The 19,243-nt window shown below is 42.7% G+C and overlaps 1 protein-coding gene across 2 annotated transcripts in view; it reads left to right on the forward strand.

The window, feature by feature from the left end:
• Nucleotides 1-19,243, forward strand: part of fbn2b (fibrillin 2b) — a 269,685-nt gene that overhangs the window by 150,673 nt on the left and 99,769 nt on the right. For both annotated transcript variants that reach the window (XM_073068631.1, XM_073068632.1), the window contains exon 11: nt 8,509-8,757. In XM_073068631.1, coding sequence (XP_072924732.1) covers nt 8,509-8,757 — 249 coding nt within the window. The remainder of the gene's footprint in view (nt 1-8,508; nt 8,758-19,243) is intronic.

Consider the following 19,243-nt stretch of genomic DNA (forward strand, 5'->3'; position numbering starts at 1 on the left):
GAAGTTTGCAAGGATGAGTCCAGGAATAAAAGGGTTATCATATGAGGAATGTTTGATAGCTCTGGGTCTGTACTTGCTGGAATTTAGAAGGATGAAGGGAGATTTCATTGAAACCTTTCGAATGTTGAAAGGTCTAGACAGAGTAGATGTGGAAAGGATGCTTCCCATGGTGGGGGAGTCTAGGACAAGAGGGCACAGCCTCAGGATAGAGTGGCATCCATTTAAAACGGAGAAGTGGAGGAATTGCTTCAGCCAGTGAGTGATGAATTTGTGGAATTTATTACCACAGGCAGCTGAGGAGGCCAGGTTATTGGGTGTATTTAAGGCAGAGCTTGATAGGTTCATAATTGGACACAGCCTCAAAGGTTACAGGAAGAAGGCCGGGGATTGGAGCTGAGGAGGGTAAAAAAGGATCGGCCTTGATTGCAATGTGGAGCAAACTCGATGGGCCAAATTGGATAATTCTGCTCCTATGTCTTATGGTCTTATTATCAACTAGGTATGTCTAGTTAACTTTAGCAGACATAGAAACAGCTTGTTCTGTACAGTTAAGGCCTCCATCTGTGTTAAATGGTTCATGTTACTCATAGTCCTTGTATCTGCAAAGGAATTTTTTACAAGTAGCATCAAAGCAAAAATTGCTTGCTGTTAACAGCACTGTGGAAGTACAAGCATCTGGATATTGTTCTGCCTATCCTCTTAGTTCAAATCACAATTAACGAAGAATGTTTAGGATGTGGACTGGCTCCAATATTATATCGAGTGACAGAGCAAGCAATTAGATAAAAATAATTACTGAAGGCTCTCAATAGCCCGTGTATAATTGCCTATACTAAGCAGCTGAGGGTGGGTGTGGAGTGGTTGGGGTGGGTGGATGAATAGTTAACTGTCACTGCTCCGAGGGACAGTGGAGTTGCATTCATTTTTAAATCGGTGCTGAGGTCCCAGTCATGATATTATTGATGTGAAAAGAACAGTGTCCAAAACCCTGGCCTGCAATCGGTGTTTATTTAGAGATACAGCACAGAGTAGGTAGGCCCTTCTGGCCCTTCGAGCTGTGCTGTCCCAGTAACCCTCCCACAAAATTCAACCATAGCTTAATCACGGGACAATTTACAAAAAACAATTAACCTACCAACTGGTACATCTTTGGACTGTGGGAGGATACCGGAGCACCCAGAGAAAACTTATGCATTCCATGGAGAGAATATGCAAACTTGTTGCAGATGATGTCAGAATTGAACTCCAAACTCTGACGCCGCGAGTTGTATTAGCATCTCACTAGCTGCTATGGTACCATGGAACCTATTTTGTGTATGCCTCAAATGTAGGTTGCTCTCATCGTGTCCAGTATCACTGGTGAGTTGCCTGGAGTTGCTGGTATTGAAAGAAATCTAAAGAATGAAATTATATATTACGATTTCAGAACTTCATCTTTTGACATTTCAGCAATTTCTGTTATTCATCAGTTTTATTTACATGAGGTTCAGGAGCAAAGGACTAAGGGACTGTGCATATCTGGAAATACTGCAAAGCTGGAGAACTTTATAGAAAAGAGGGATAAGCAGATATGGAATTTTGATTGGATAGATCTGTAGTTCCCGAACTTTTTGGGTTACCGCCCCCCCCCCCACCTTGGCTTCCAGACCACATCCCCAGCAACCCCTCTCCCTTTCCGATTATTGCATAAAAGCTATAAAAATTTTGATTTACAATAAACAGTGAAAGTAAATGGGAACTGCAAATTCAAAGCAGTGACAAATAATTGCTTTTACACCTTTCAATGAGATAGATGGACTTGGTACAGTGACATCAGCTTCTCAACACTGAGCTGAATGTCGCTCAGAAGAAGGAGGCTCAGATCCCCACGTTTGCAGTCTGTTTCGTTGCTTTGAAAAAAGTTGAGCAACTGCATGAAAACTGTGCTGAACTAAATATGATGTTGGAACGTCAGTAAGGGGTATCTTGACCTTTTTTACAAAGTGCAGGATAGCGTTCAGAGATTTCTTGCTGCAACCAAGTCTTGATGTGATTTTTTGAACCTCAGCTTCAGTTCAAAGTAATTTTGTTGCAAAACTAGTTCTTTCTCTATCCTTCCTGTAACTTCCTCATTAGAAGTGTTCAGGAATGGATTTATTACATAAACTCAAAAGTTCAAAGTAAACAAATTGTGCAAATATAAAAAGAAAGAAAGAATAATAATAAACAAACAAACAAGCAAGCACTAAATATCAAGTACATGAGATGAAGAGTCCTTAAAAGTGACCCATAGGTTGTGGGAACAGTTCGCAAAATGGGGTGAGTGAAGTTGAGTGAAGTTATCTCCTTTGGTTCAAGGTTGAGGGGTAATAACTGTTCCTGAACCTGGTAGTGTGGGTCTTAAGGCTCCTATACAATCTTCCTGATAGCAGCGGCAAGAAGAGAGCATGGCCTGGTGCTGGGGGTCCTTGATGATGATGCTGCGTCCAGTTAATATACTCTCCACCACGCATCTATAGAAGTTTGTCAAAGTTTTAGGTGACACGACAAATCTTCACAAACATCTAAGGAAGTAGAGGTTACGGCACTTATGCGCTGGACCCAGGACAAACCCTCTCAAGGAATTTGAAGTTACTGACCATTCCCACCTCAAATCCCCCGATGAGGACTGACTCAGAATAATCAGCTCTTTGGATTTGCTGACATTGAGTGAGAGGTTGTTGTTGTGGCACCATTCAGCCAGATTTTAAATCTTACTCCTATATGCTGATTTGGCCGACGACAGTAGTGTCATCAGTAAACTTAAATATGACATTGGAGCTGTGCTGAGCCTCATAGTCATAATTACACAGGGGGCTAAGCACACAGCCTTGTGGTACACTTGTGCTGATGGTGATTGTGGAGGAGATGTCGTTGTCAATCCAAACTGACCAGGGTTTGAAAGTGTGGAAATTGAGGATACAGTTGTAGAAGGAGGTATTGAAGCCCAGGTCTTAAAGTTTATTGATTAGTTTTGAGGGGATGATAGTATTGAACATAATCAACGAAGATTCATCTTCATTGTCCAGATGTTTCAGGGCTGAAGATACAATGAAATGGTATCTGCTGTTGACGTGGTATTACGGTAGACAAATTGGAGCCGATCCAAGTCACTTCTGAAACAGGAGTTGATATGTTTCATCACCAACCTCTCAAAGTACTTCATCACAGTGGATGTAAGTGCTACTGGACCATAGGCAAGTTACTACATTCTTCTTAGGCACTGATATAATTGAAGCCTGCTTGAAGTAGGTGGGTACCTCAGACTGCCGAGACAAGAAGTTAAAGATATTGCAGTTGATCAGCACAGGTCTTTAGTACTCAGCCTGGTAACTCATCTGGGCCAGATGCTTTCTGTGGGTTCACCTTCCTGAAGGATGCTCTCACATCGGCCTCAGAGACTGAAATCACAGGGTCATCTGAGACTGTGGGAGTTTGTGAAGGTGCCTCCATGTATAACAGTCAAATTGAGCTCAACCGGGTGCGAAACCTTGTTGTCACCCATGTCACTTAGTTTTACTTTGTAGGAGGTGATAGTATTCAAGCCCTGCCACAACTGTCGGACATCCTTCAGTGACTTGCGTTTGGCCCAGAATTGCCACTTGGCATGTGAGATGGCTTTCCGGAGATTGTACCTGGACTTCTTGTATTTTACTTGGTCACCACATCTGTTAATGCGACTGATCTAGCCATCGGCAGACCTCAGATCTCATGGTTCATCCAAGGCCTCTGGTTGAGGAAGGCTCATCTACAACTCTTTTTATAAGGTCTGTGACAACTGTGGTGTATTCATTCAGATCAACTCCACAGACAAGTCCTTGAACATGGCCCAGTAGCTGCACCTCTACCTCTCTCAACCGCCTCTTCAGTATCCTTATTTCTGGAGCCTTGCTCTATGGTCTCTGCCTGTAAGGAGGTAGGAGGTTGATTTCTAGCCACACCTCTGCCTCCTGCAACCACCTGTGGCCAGTCTACTCTTGCTTCCCATAGTAACTTGGGGTATATCCCGTTCAGGCTGGGAATTATCTTTCCTAACATTCTTCAAAGATTCCAGCACATTTTTTTTATTTTTTTTAACATTTTTTTCTTAACATTGACATGTTCCAGCACATTAGTTGTGCTGTCCTCTCACTAGTGAATACTGAATGAAGCAAAGTATTCATTAAGAACTTCCTCTGACTCCAGGCACACGCTTTCCTGTTATCCCTGATCGGTCCTACCCTCACTCTAGTCATCATTCTGTTCTTCATGTACATGTAGAATGCCTTGGATTTTCCATAACCCTGCTCACCAAGATCTTCTCATGTCCCCTTCCAGCTCTCCTAAATTCCTTCTTAAGCCTCTTCCTGGCTACCTGATTGAGCCCTGTCTGATTCTTGCTTGCCAATCCTTAAGTATGTCTTTTATCCTTCCTCTTGACTAGATGCTTTGCGTCTCTTGTCAACCATTGTTCCTTCACCCTACATTTCTTTACCTGTGTCATAGAACAAACCTATCCAGAATTACATGTAAGTCCACCCTAAACAATCTCCCACATTGCTGTTGTGCATTTCCTTGAGTACATATGGCAATTTTCACTGTCAAGTTCCTGCTTAATAGGAAAACAATTCACCTTCCCCTAATTAAATACTTTTCCATACCGTTTGCTCCTCTCCCTGTCCAAGGCTATGGTAAAGGTCAGGGAGTTAATTTATTTATTTAAAGATAAAATGACAGTTGTGGTCATTATCTCCTAAAATGTTCATCCTCTGAGAGATCTGACACCTGATCAGGTTCACTGCGTAGTACTAGATCCAATATGGACTCTCCTCTAGTTGGCCTGTGTACATATTGTATCAGGAATCCTTCCTGGACACACTTAACAAATTCTACTTCATCCGTACATTTTGCACTAAAGAGGTGCCAGTCAATATTAGGGAAGTTGAAGTCACCCATGAGAACAGGCCTGTACCTTTACAAAATGTGTCTCCTGATCTGCTCCTTATGGTCTCTGTTGCCATTGGGGATGGGTTTGTAGAATAGTCCCAATAGTGACTGCTCCCTTCCTGTTTCTGACCTCCGCCCATACTGACTTATTAGACGATCCTTCCATGCTGTCCTCCCTTTCTGCAGCTGCGATAATATCCCTAACTGTCGTGCAGTCCCCCACCTTTTTTACCTTCCCGCTCTGTCCCTTTTGAAACATTTAAACCCCAGAACATCCACTAGCCATTCCTGCCCTTGTTGTAATGGCAACAACGTATTAGTTCATGTACTGATCCATGCTCTAAGTTCATCTCCCTTGCTCCTGATTTATCTTGCCTTAAAATAGATGTCAACCCATCCAACTGACTGCAATTATGTCCTTCCTCACAGTCTCTCTACATGCTGCATCTACCTGTACACCAGATGCTCTATCCTCTGATCTACCTCTCTGGTTTCCAACCCCTGCTGACCTATTTTAAACCGTCTCCAACAGCTCTAGCAAAGCAGCCTGCGTGGATATCAGTCCTCCTCACAACCCTTTTGTCTGTGTTATACCTTCCCCAAAAGAGATTCCAGTGATACAGATATATTAAACACTGCCTCCTGAACATTTCTTCAGCCACATATTTAACTGCCATATCATCCTACCCTAATCCTCACTGGTGCATGGCACAGGCAGAGGCAGCTATCCAGATATTACTAGTCCTCCTTTTTAGTTTCCCACTTTGCACCCTACATTCACTCTTCAGGACCTCATCATTTTTCCTATCAACGCTGTTTATACCAAATTGTATCACGATTTCTGACGGGTCCTAATCTTCTCTATAACCTTTCGCTTCGGCAGTCTGGGTATCTGGAGTACCCACCTGCTTCAGGCAGGCTTCAATTATACCAGTGCCTATGAAGAATGTGGTAACCTGTCTCAATGACTTATCATCCAGTAACACTTACATTCACAGTAATGAAATGTTTTGAGAGATTGCTGATGAAACGTATCAACTCCTGTATGAGAAGCAATTTGCATCTGCTCCAGTTTGCCCACAGGAGCAACAGGTCCATGACAGATGCCATCTCATTGACTCTTCACTCAACTCTGGAACATCTGGACAGCAAAGATGTATACCTAAATCACGATGCTCTCTCTCGACTACAGCTCAGCATTCAATACCATCATCCCCTCAATAAACTCTAAGAACTTGGCCTCACTACCTCCTTGTGTAATTGGATCCTCAATTTCCTCACTTGCAGACCCCAATCAGTTCAGATTGGCAGCAACGTCTCCACAATCTCCATCAGCACAGGTGCACTACAAGCCTGTATGCATAGCCCCCTGCTCTACTTGATTTACACTTATGGCTGTCACAGCTCCAATGCCATATTTAAGTTTGTTGATAACACCACTGCCATTGGCTGAATCAAAGGTGGTGACGAATCAGCATATAGGATGGAGATTGAAAATCTTGCTGAGTGTGCCAAGGCAACAACCTCTTACTTAATGTCAGCAGGACCAAGGAACTGATTATTGACCTCAGGAGGAGGAAACCAGAGGTCCATGAGCCAGTCCTCATCAGGGGACCAGAGGTGGCGAGAGTCAGCAACTTTAAATTCCTCTGTGTTATTATTTCGGAGGACCTGTCCTGGGACCAGCTTGTGAGGGCAATTATGAAGAAAGTACGATAGCGCCTCTACTTCCTTGGGAGTTTGCAAAGATTGGCATGACATCTAAAACTTGGACATACTTCTATAGATGTGTAGCGGAGAATATATTGACTGGCTGCATCACAGTTTATTATGGAAACACCAATGCCCTTGAACAGAAAATCCTACGAGAAGTAATGGATGCGGCCCAGTCCATCACAGGTAAAGCCCTCCTCATCATTTAGCACATAGAGCTTTGTCGCAGGAAAACAGCATCCATCATCAGAGACCCCCACCACCCAGGACATGTTCTCTTCTCGCTGCTACCATCGGGAAGAAGGTACGGAGTCTCAGGACTCGGGTTCAGGCACAATTATTACCCCTCAACCATCAGGCAATAACATCACTCAACTTCACTTGCCTCAGCATTGCACTGCTCCCACAACCAATGGACTCACTTCCAAGGACTCTTCATCTCATGTTTTTGATATTTATTTCTTATTTGTTTATTATTATTATTTCTTTCTTTTTGTATTTGCTCAGTTTGTTCTCTTTTGCATGCTGGTTGAACACCCAAGTTGGTGCAGTCTTTCATTAATTCTATTATGGATTTATTGTGTATGTCCACAAGAAAATGAACCTCAGGGCTGTATAGGGTGACATATATGTACTTAGATAATAAATTCACTTTGAACTTTGGTCACCCTCCCTCTTTAGAATGCTGTGGACATTTCTGCTCGTGGTATCTAAGAGGCAACATACCATGCAGGAGTCTGTCATATCCACAGACCCTCTCATGTAGATGAGCTATTGAATCCCCTATCACCACTGCTCTTCTCCCCCCTCCCTTCTTGGCCACAGAGCTATACTCAATGCCAGAGACCTAGTTGCTGTGGCTTTCCCCAAAGCCATTGTTATTAATTACATACAATGTAGAACAGTACTGCTTGGAACAAGCCTTTTGACCTAAAATGTTGTGCTGCTTTAATTAATCTAGTAATTAAGCACCTAATGAACCTAATCCCTTAGCTAACACACTAGTCATGCACCTATGTAAGAGCCTTTTAAACACCTTCAATGTATTTTCCTAGCACATTCCAGGCACCCACCACTCTGTGTTAAAAAAAATTGGCTCCACACATCTCCTTTGAACTTAGTTACATAATTAGTGACATCAGGTTCTCAGTATTTGGTAAAATGCACAGAATCCAATGAAAAAGAGTAAACAGTCGACATTTTGGACTGAGACCCTTCTTCAGGAGTCCTGCTGAAGTGTCTTGGCCCAAACCGTCGACTGTTTACTCTTTTCCATGGATGCTGCCTGGCCTGCTGAGTACCTCCAGCACTTTGTGTGTGTTGCTTTGGATTTCCAGCATTTTAAGATTTTCTCGTGTTACAGAATCCGGTGGTTCAGCCAAACCTTCCATTACTTCCCATTTCAGGCATTTGCTGTTGTTGGAGCTCTCTCAAAGGCTTGCTCTGTTCTGATGCTAATGAGGGGAAATGAGGAGTGCAATTATCAATCATTGTATTAGCTCATTTAAGGTAAATTGCCCATCCACAAGCAACACCAGATTCCCTGCACTGAGTCCTGATCTGCTTTCCTTGCTCACCATTGCCTACTCTAGAACTATCACTGATTCAGCACAATCAACATGATTAATTTGCAGCTATCTCAGTGAGTGCATCGCAGCCAAGGTTTTTCAGAACCCTACCCCGCATAGAACTTTGCAACAGGAGCCCTCATTGGGAATTCAATGACTGGAGGGGTTTTGGGGCCAGAGGAATTGATTCCTATGAAAAGCTTTGTGTTATAACTTACATTTTGTTAACTTCCTCTGCTTCCCACAGCATGAGTCACTTTTCACCTAACAAAATGTCTTTCAGATGAGTATCGGAGACTCTGCATTGAAGGCCTTCCCTTCGGACCTGCTTACCCTGGCTTAGGATATCCAGGCTTTCCTGCTGCAGTTGGACCAGGTGTGAGCGGGCCTGGTGGAATTGGCCCTGGTGTATTTGGCCCTGGTGGAGTCGATCCTGGTGGAATTAGACCTGGTGTGGTCAGGCCTGGTGGAATGGGGCCAATTGGAATTGGACCAGCTTTTTCAGGCCTTCCTGGAACTGGACCAGCGATTGGTGAGTTTTGACTTAGTTTTTTTTAAATTACATTTTAATCAAAGGTCAAAGAGTGGAAAAGTTTGTATCACAGTATTGGGAAATGTACATCAGGAGCCCATTTACTGCATGGTTTGCCTTTTCCTGAGACAGTTTCATGTTTGTGGGGAAATAGACCTATTGGCAATGTTCAGGTTCACAGGCTGCAAGCACTGGTACTTCAATGAGAGTTTAGAAGATAAAATAAACAATACTTTTGGAAATAGTTGTTGCCAAAGAAGGGAGGAGGTTTATTCTGCAATGCTACTCTCTCATCTGGAGTATTATTGCAATAGAATTACAGGTCCATCTCAGCCCGTGTTGAACAGTGAGACTATAATTCAGGGGTGTGGGGTTTCTGTATTTATCATACCATTTTCATATGGTATCCAATAACTTAAGTATATTAATAGTTGAATGTTTTAGTAACAGAAGGGTAGATGGTCAATATCTTCTCAAGCACAATTCCTGTGGGTTATTTAGTAACACACTCAAGTTGAGGTAAGGTTTGGCCATGAGAGTCAAAATCCAGCAGGTCACAAGGTGGAGTGACAAGTCAGATGGAGAAATGAAAGCTGACATCAAGTTTGAGATGAAAAGCAAAGGTGAAATAAGGAATGTAATTAGGCAGTTTTTGTAAACTTGGGAATTATGTAAGCATGAGAGGGCTGAGTGCACTAGGGGTTCCACAGGAGGTGAACTGACTGAGCAACATCATGCTGCCTGCTCACTATAATGATTCCTTTGTGTAATGCTCTTCACAGGCTACATACTTAGCAGGGAGCACAGGATCATAACTTGCCAGCACCAGTTAAAACTGCCTGTCCTGCTTAGAGTTAAGCTGCACCGCTGATTCCGCCCCCCCCCCCCCCCCGCCAGTTTCTCAGGATGTTGGCATCACCAACAAACCTGGTATTTATTGTCATTCCTGAGTCACATAATTGAACTGCAGCACTCCAAATGGTGCTGTTGAGGAGGGAGTTGCACATTTTAGACCCATTTACAAAGGAGGACCGGTCACAAGGATGTGTGACTTGGAAGAGAACATGCAGAAGGGTTTATTTCCTGATATGTGAGGTACTTGTCCTCCTTGGTGATTGAGGTCAGAGGTTCTGAAGAGGGGTAGTACGTGAGAAACCACTGCATCTTGTACGTGGCTCTCAAAGCAACTGGTGTGCACTGGTATGGTAGAAGTGAATGATTAAGGTAGTAAATAGGCAGAATATAATATAAATGGTAAGACATAATAGGTACATATAAATGGTAATATAAATGGCAGTGTGGAGGATTAGAGAGATCTTGGGATCCATGTCAATAGGGCACTCGAAGCTGCTGCGCAGGTTGACTGTGTGGTTAAGAAGGCATGTGGTGTGTTGGCATTCATCAAACATGGGATTGAGTTCAAGAGCCATGAGGTAATGTTATAGTTATATAAGACCTTGGACAGACCCCACTTGGAGTACTGCGTTCTGTTCTGGTCACCTCACTACAGGAAGGATGTGGATAGTATAGAAAGGGTGCAGAGGAGATCTACAAGAATGTTGCCTGGATTGGAGAGTGTGCCTTACGAGGATAGGTTGAGTGAACTTGGCCTTTTCTCCTTGGAGTGACGGAGGATGAGAGGTGACCTGATAGAAGTGGATAAGATGAGAACCATTGATTGTGTGGATAGCCAAAGGCCTTTTCTCAGGGCTGAAATGGCTAACACGAGGGGGCATAGTTTTAAGGTGCTTGGAAGCAGGTACAGAGGGGATGTCAGGGGTAAATTTTTCACACAGAGAGTGGTGGGTGTGTGGAATGCACTGTCAGTGATGGTGGTGGAAGCGGATGCAACAGGGCCTTTTAAGAGATTCTTAGGTACTTGAAGCTTAGAAAAATAGAAGGCTATGCAGTAGGGAAATTCTGAGCAGTTTCTGGAGTAGGTCACGTAGTTGGCACAACATTGTGGGCCAAAGGGCCTATAATGTGCTGTAGATGTCTATGTTCTAAATAGGTACTAGTTATGTGGGCTGCTTCATCCTTAATAGTGTTCAGGTTGTTGGAGCTGCACTCATCCAGGCAAGTGGAATATTCTATCATACCTCTGATTTGCAAGCTGTAGCTGACATAAAGATCTTGGCACATTAATAGGATAACAGCCTCTGACCTGCTCTTGTAGCCAGAGTATTTATGACTAATCCTGTAGAGTATCTGGTCAATAGTCCTTAGGGTGTTGATAGTGGAGAATTTGGTGATGATAATAGCAGTGGATGTCAAGGCTAGGTAGTTGGACTCTGTCACTGGAGATTCTCATTCGGTCACTCATGGCATGAGTACAACCTGTCACTTGTCAGCCAGTGCCTGAATATTACCTAGGTTACTATTGCTTGCAGATAGAATCACTTGCTGAGGATTTGTGAATAAAGTCGAACATAGTGCAATCATCAGTAAGTAATCCTATATCTCTCCCGTGGTGAATGAAACAGCTTAAGGTTGTTAGACTTAAGACATTATTCCGAGGAACACCAGCAAAGATATCCTCGGACTAGGATGACTGATCTTCAACAACCACAACCATTTTTCCTTCCCTGTGGTGTAATTCTAGCCACTGAATTGATATCTGATTCATGACTGTCAACTTCAGTTGTACCAGGATGCCTTAATGCTACATTCGATCAAATGCTGTCTTGCCTTTTCCACATCCTACGTTCTCCACATTGCATCCGGGTCATCTGATTTACAAGCTGCAAGGCATGCGCCTCTTACTTTCCCTGCCCTTCCCCTTGGCACTGCTTTAATCCTGTGAACCCTGATAAATCTGATTCTGATCCTCTAATACCAGAGCAGTCCAGACTAGGTCCTGTTCTGGCAAAGAAGAAAGAGCAAGGAGGCCTGTGGTCAGATTATTTCACATGCATCTGCCAGATTGGATCCTAACACGGTGTGAATTAGAGGATAGCAGTTGTGGTCAGCACATGATCATGGAGTAATACAGCTTGGAACAGATCCATGGCCCACTGGCCCATGCCAACTACAGCATTCTCTCTGCTGGACCTGGTTGCCCACGTTTGGCGTGATGAATCACTGAGAGGGATTAACCAACAACTGGGGTAATGACAGTAGCTGCTCATCAGTGGAGGTTGAGGTGGTATTCAGGCTCCTGGCCTGAGGACTCAAATGAGGCCTTTAAGAAAAGCTGATGAGCATTCTCAACAAAATGAACAGGCAGAAAACCTGTGGCGACTGTCAGTATTGGTACATGAGTGGACCCAGTCAGTGCTCAGTGGTGCATGTGAAGTCCAACTTGCTCTGTCACAGCTGCAGATTTTAGTGCACAAAGGGGCTTAGAGGCTGATACAGCTGTCTAGCCTTCAGTCCTTTACTAGATTACTGAAAGTGCTGAAGCACTGCATGTGGAGAGGCGGTGGATCCAGGATGCAAGAAACTTCTTTTCCCTTGGGTCACTGCATGTGTGTTCCCTCTTTTCAGCCAACCAACACAAAGTTCTGCTTCTAATACTGAGGTTGTGCACCCTGTAGCCTTTAATCCAGAGCAGTGGAGATGGCCTCTGAGGAAATCTGACATCACCTCCTGTGAAAGTCAACAATCTTCCAACAACCATTGCTACAAACACTGGGTGTGCACTGATTTGGAGGACTGGAGAGACAAAGGCACATGGAAAACATTAGTTATAGGGAAGTAAAACAGCGATTGATTTACATTTTTTATGAATTAAAGCATGATCTCATTCAAAATCCGTGCATTTTTTTCTAATGCATGGGAAGTGAGCATCACTAGAAAGGCCAATATTCAGTGTCCATTATTGGCCATAGAGCACTGATGAAGGTACTTCCAGAGTGCTGTCAGTAAGGGAGTGTCAGTGTGTAATCTTTGGGGAACTTGAAGATTGTGGTGTTCCATTGAATCTATCGTGAGTTGTCCTTTAGAGAGATTCATGATTTGGGAGGTGCTGCAGAGGAAGCCTTGGCAAGTTTGCTAACGTGGACTACAATCAGATAACACTCCGTTGGCTGGAATCATACCTCAAGCAAGGGGAAATGGCTGTGATTGTTGAAGATCTTTCATCCTAGCCCCAGGATATGACTGCAGGAGTTTCTCAGAATAGCGTCTTAAACCCCGCTATATTTAGCTCTTTCATCAATGACCCTCTATTTATCGCAGGATAGAAATAGCACTGCCTGCTGATGACTGCACAACTTTCACTTTCATTCACAAATCTTCAGTTAGTGAAGGTGATCGTGCCTGCAAGCAGCAAGCCAGTGAGAAGTGCCAACTCATTCATAAAAGTGCCAGCTCATCAAGTGCCAGCTTTTCCTGGAGGCTATAAAGTTTCTCCAATATTTTCGGGCAGTATTTTTAACGCAGTTTGAGAATATTTTATCACAGTGACGGAATGATGGCCATTGCTCAAGAATCAGAATATGACTAGGCTGGACACTAGTTTGAAGAATCTCAGCAATAACCTGGATTTAAGGCGACGGGTTTCCACTAACTACAACTATTTTGATACCAAGCATGACTTCAGCCAGTGGAGAGTGCGATTCCATTAGTTTTACTTTTACTGAGGCTCTTTAATGCCATTCTGGTTCAAGGGTAGTAGAACCAGTTACCAAGACTACACTTAGTTCTGAAGGCAAATAATCTTAACAGAGCACGTTATACATAGTCCTTAATAGCAATGCCAGTGACTCCCTTCATTACTTTGTTAAAGAGTGATAGTAGTTTGCTGATATAGCAATCAATTCAACTGGAAATGCCTTCTTATGGGCATTAGCAGGTATGTGCCTTTGCTGTAGCTGTACTGGAATGGCTTGGACAGAGCTCCTACAAGTTCTGGAGACAAAGTTTTCAGCACCACATCTGGGATGCTGTCTGTTCCTATACCTTTTGCTGTATCATGCTGTCATTCATTTCTTGATAACACATGGAGTGAATTAAATTGAAAAAACATTTGGGGACCTCAAGTGGAAATCAATATGGATAATCTATTCATCATTTCTTGCTGAAGATGATTGCAAATGCTTTAGGCTTCTCTTTCATATTCAATAAGAATGGGCACGTTGAGGGAGTCTGCTCCATCTATTATTCAAGAATGCAGTGTTTTAATCTAACCCATGAGATGTGAGAAGCTTCCACAGCTAAGCATGCACCAAATCCACTGGTATTTATTTACTTTTTGCTAGCCTTTGCACTGTCTGTTGTTCTTTGCACAACTCATTAGGCAAGGGTTAGTCCTCTGGTTTAACGGTGATGATAGAATAATGAATATGCCAGGCCAGGAGGTGAAAACCAGCTCTGTGGCTACTCCTCAAGTCTCATGTATGTCCAGTTTTGAACTGCCATGTCTGTTCTGAAATTTTTCATTTAGCGCAGTTTAAGAGTGAAATCACACAGACCACATAGGATTGACCTCAACCAACAAGCGCATGATGGAAGGGCAAGAAAATGATTTTGGTTCCACAGGGATTGTGCAATAGTCATTCTGGCCAGTTAAACCACAGACAGATACATCAGCACCAGATATTTTGGTGAGGCAGAAGTCGAGTAGATTTTTTCCCCGTGTTGGTTCTTTCACTTGGCACAGGTACGGTCTTGCAGCACTTTCCTTCAGACTTGCTCAACTTAATCATCATGCAGCAGTCTAGACGATGAACGTTGAAGCAGCCTCAGTGGAAATGACGCTTGAAATGGAAGGCAGTTGTAGAGGTGGATCAGGAAATTTCATAACCAATGTTGAGCTTTCTAAGGAGTAATTAGCCATGAACATACATTACTCTCATTGAGTCTGTTCTACAGGAAAGGTCAAACCAAGTGATAATGAAATAGACTTCTAGGTCTTGGCTAACAAGTCTGACTTCATAAGGCTGTGGCTCAGCTCTCCTACTTCTGGCAGCTTTTTCAGACTTCAGCAAAAAGGAGATCGCAGAATCATTTGGGCTGGATGACACTTGCTGCTTGAGGTTGCTCCTATGTGGTCTGTGTGGTTTCACTCTTAAACTTTTATGTGGTGATTTCATACAATTGAATAGCAGTTATATGAAGGTCAGATCAGATAAAGATCAGAGATTTCCTTCATTTTTGCACAGTATTTAACCAGATGGGCTTTTGCTGCAGTTCTGTCTTTCAAAGTAATCATTTTGATACCAGTGATTTTTATTTTCAAATTTAAAATTTAATCAAATCATATACCGTAGATTCCGGACTACAGAGCGCACCTGATTAAAAGCCGCTGGCTCTAATTTTAGAAAGAAAATCAATTTTTTACTTGTACAGGCCGCACCGGATTTTAGGCCGCACCGGATTTTCGGCCGCAGGTGTCCCACGTTGTAATATGAGATATTTACACAGAAAGATATTACACGTGAGGATTTTTTTACTTTTAATTAAATCCATATGGTAACATAAACAAATACATATTGCAAATGCTTTTTTTCGAACCGTGCCTGTAACGCGGCTACTTTTAAATATACGTTGCGTATACTTTTTTACTGAACAACATTCCAATATCTCCTAACGACTGGTAAAAAATATATATACTGCAGCCTACCAGGAAAAGTTATTGATCGCCTTTAACTTAAAAGCAGCGTTCGCTCAGATCCAAAGCCGCTCGCGTAATGCCGCTCCCCCCCCGCCGTCCCATTTATCGCAAACCGGCATTTTTCCCACAAGACACGGCGAAACCGGGTGTGACGTCATAGCATCCCGCGATGTAGTACAGAAAACAAATATAGTTAAAACACTTCTAACTTTAACTAACAAATGAATTACTAAGCGAAAATATTATAAACTAAATAACTGCCATAAAGGCAGCACAATGCTTTTCTTCGAGTGTTTTCCATGTTGATGAGGGTGAGTACAAATGACTGATTTACAATAATTTAATTGTGAAAGTGCGCTTGATTTATCGTACAATTTCATTGGACCTCTGTGAACTACTCATCAATTTTATTGGTCTACTGTTACGAGGCAAAATGTTTTTGGCGGCATGAAAAAAATAATGCATTAGCCGCACCGTATTAAAGGCCGCAGAGTTCAAAGCTGTTCAAAATGTGGGAAAAAAGTAGCGGCTTATAATCCAACATCTACGGTAATTTAAATCCCCAGCCAGAATTGTGGAATAGAATGTATGACTCAAGAATATTAAATTCAGGCCGAAGAATTGCAAGTCCAATAAAGTAACCTCCTACTTTATTGCACCCAAACTTAATAAAAATGCTTATTTTGTTTGTTTTAATTTTTGGGTTGTGGTGAGTAACAGTGACCTTACTTGTTACCTGCATCATACTTAAGGTAGTTCTTCATGGGTATTCCAGAATTAGAAAGGATTGTATAGATTGCTTTCTTCCTCCTTCTCTTCATTTTTCTCAGCAGGTAACAAGCACTGCCCCTCACGAAGCTGAGGCTATGCAGTAGACAGTAGTCTACCACTAAAACTTGACCGTCTCTGTGTTAAGTACCATCAGGCTTCTAGGGAGTGGTCTAGGAAGAGGGAACATTACTTCTTGTGTAACTGACCAGACTACCAGCATGTAGAAGTGTGATAACCTGTCTTAGATTGTGTGCATGTTACCTATATGTATGTAGGTCATACATAAGCCAGACTTCATAAAGTTCTGGATAGACCGCATCCAGAGTTTTGTCTTCAGTTCAGGCCACCTATTATAGGAAGGATGTGGAGGCTTTTGAGAGGTTACAGAAGAGGTTTACCAGGACGCTGCCTGGATTACAGGGCATGTTCTATAAGGTGAAGTTGGACAAACTTGGGTTGTCTTCTCTGGAGCAGCAGGGGCTGAGAGGAGACCTGAAAGAAGCTTATAAAAGATATGAGGCATAAATCGAGTATACAAAATGGTATTTTATATATGCAGATCAAAATGTCGAGTGTATGCTAGGAAAAAGGTGGGAAGTTCAAAGGAGCCATGCAGGACACATGTGCTGGATGTCTGGAATATGCTCCCAGGGTGTTGGTGGAGGCAGATACCATAGAGAGTCTATGATAAGCATATGGTTTTGTTTAATCAGTAGGAGTTAGTGACCTTTATATGTAACAGAGGATGGTGAACCCTAACATATTACAAATACCTCCAACCCCATCCTCTAGTAATGTTATTCTTGCCCTGCTCTGAGGGAACTTTGTTTCTGTACCAAATTTTGGATTTTAGTGAAGACATCCCTATTGAATCACTGACTTCTCACTTGTTGTTCCTAGTTGAGAGTTTAAGTTAAGTAGGAGAATTTCTTCCTGAGCAACATGGATAATTAGGTCTTCTTCTGAGAATTCATACTCTGCTCTTCCTATTTGTAGCTGCCCTAGCTCCTGTCTCCTTTGCTCATTCTTGAATCCTCGTTTCCTCGTTGTCCACAGGAATGGTACCGGAGGATTGGAGGGAGGCAAATGTTGTCCCCTTGTTCAAAAAAGGTAGTAAGGATAGTCCAGGTAATTATAGACCAGTGAGCCTTGCGTCTGTGGTGGGAAAGCTGTTGGAAAAGATTCTTAGAGATAGGATCTATGGGCATTTAGAAAATCATGGTCTGATCAGGGACAGTCGGCATGGCTTTGTGAAGGGCAGATCGTGTCTAACAAGCCTGATAGAGTTCTTTGAGGAGGTGACCAGGCATATAGATGAGGGTATTGTGGTGGATGTGATCTACATGGATTTTAGTAAGGCATTTGACAAGGTTCCATACGGTAGTCTTATTCAGAAAGTCAGAACGCATGGGATCTAGGGAAGTTTGGCCAGATGGATTCAGAATTGGCTTGCCTGCAGAAGGCAGAGGGTTGTGGTGGAGGGAGTACATTCAGATTGAAGGGTTGTGACTAGTGGTGTCCCACAAGGATCTGTTCTGGGACTTCTACTTTTCATGATTTTTATTAATGACCTGGATGTGGGGGTAGAAGGGTGGTTTGGCAAGTTTGCAGATGACACAAAGGTTGGTGGTGTTGTAGATAGTGTAGAGGATTGTCGAAGATTGCAGAGAGACATTGATAAGATGCAGAAGTGGGCTGAAAAGTGGCAGATAGAGTTCAACCCGGAGAAGTGTGAGGTGGTACACTTTGGAAGGACAAACTCCAAGGCAGAGTACAAAGTAAATGGCAGGATACTTGGTAGTGTGGAGGAGCAGGGATCTAGGGGAATATGTCCACAGATCCCTGAAAGTTGCCTCACAGGTAGATAGGGTAGTTAAGAAACCTTATGGGGTGTTAGCTTTCATAAGTCTAAGGATAGAGTTTAAGAGTCGCGATGTAATGATGCAGCTCTATTAAACTCTGGTTAGGCCACACTTGGAGTACTGTGTCCAGTTCTAGTTTCCTCACTATAGGAAGGATGTGGAAGCATTGGAAAGGGTACAGAGGAGATTTACCAGGATGCTGCCTGGTTTAGAGAGTATGGATTATGATCAGAGATTAAGGGAGCTAGGGCTTTACTCTTTGGAGAGAAGGAGGATGAGAGGAGACATGATAGAGGTGTACAAGATATTAAGAGGAATAGATAGAGTGGACAGCCAGTGCCTCTTCCCCAGGGCACCACTGCTCAGTACAAGAGGACATGGATTTAAGGTAAGGGGAGGGAAGTTCAAGGGGGATATTAGAGGAAGGTTTTTACTCAGAGTGGTTGGTGCATGGAATGCTCTGCGTGAGTTAGTAGTGGAGGCAGATACACTAGTGAAGTTTAAGAGACTGCTAGACAGGTATATGGAGGAATTTAAGGTGGGGGGTTATATGGGAGGCAGGCTTTGAGGGTTGGCACAACATTGTGGGCCGAAGGGCCTGTAATGTGCTGTACTATTCTATGTTCTATGCTCTGTACTATGTTTAAAAAAAAATCTTGAAAAAAATTAGACAATCTTGAATCTTCTCCATGAAGGCAATGACTGGTAATGATACACAGTGGACTTGAAATAGTCAGTTTTACCACACCAAAAGCTGTTGGCTTTTGCAGCTTTAAACAGCAAAGGAAAACACTTGAAGAATGACTCCTACAGCCAGTAGAAATAACTTTGTAAATAATCTGTACATAGTGATGACCTTTGTAAATATCATTGATGGATTTCTTTCCAGTCGCTCAGTGCATATATGAGAGGTTAAGCAATGAAGCAGTCCAAGTTGGCAATGTTAATTGTATTGTATGGTGATGGACAGCTTCCACTGGCATGAAAACTTCAGTTTTTTTATGTAGTTATTTATGGGACATAGTTCTTCAACCACAGTCAAGGATAGCTGAACTCTTATTTAAGCTTTGACTAATGTTGAATTTGAAATGATTTTTGGAAGTGTGCATCCATGTGTCACATCACATTGGCTCCAGAACAGTGTACATAGCGTAAAGACTCCAAATAGTACATGGTAGTCTTGGGCCCCTGGAAAGGTTATATGTGTTTAAATTTTTGGACTGTCAGGGAATATTAAATATTTCCATTGTTACCTAGTCATTGGAGCTTTAAGGCCATTTTGTAGAAATATGCAAAC

This window comes from Hemitrygon akajei, chromosome 16 (genome assembly GCF_048418815.1).
Source record: "Hemitrygon akajei chromosome 16, sHemAka1.3, whole genome shotgun sequence".
Lineage (NCBI taxonomy): Eukaryota > Metazoa > Chordata > Chondrichthyes > Myliobatiformes > Dasyatidae > Hemitrygon > Hemitrygon akajei.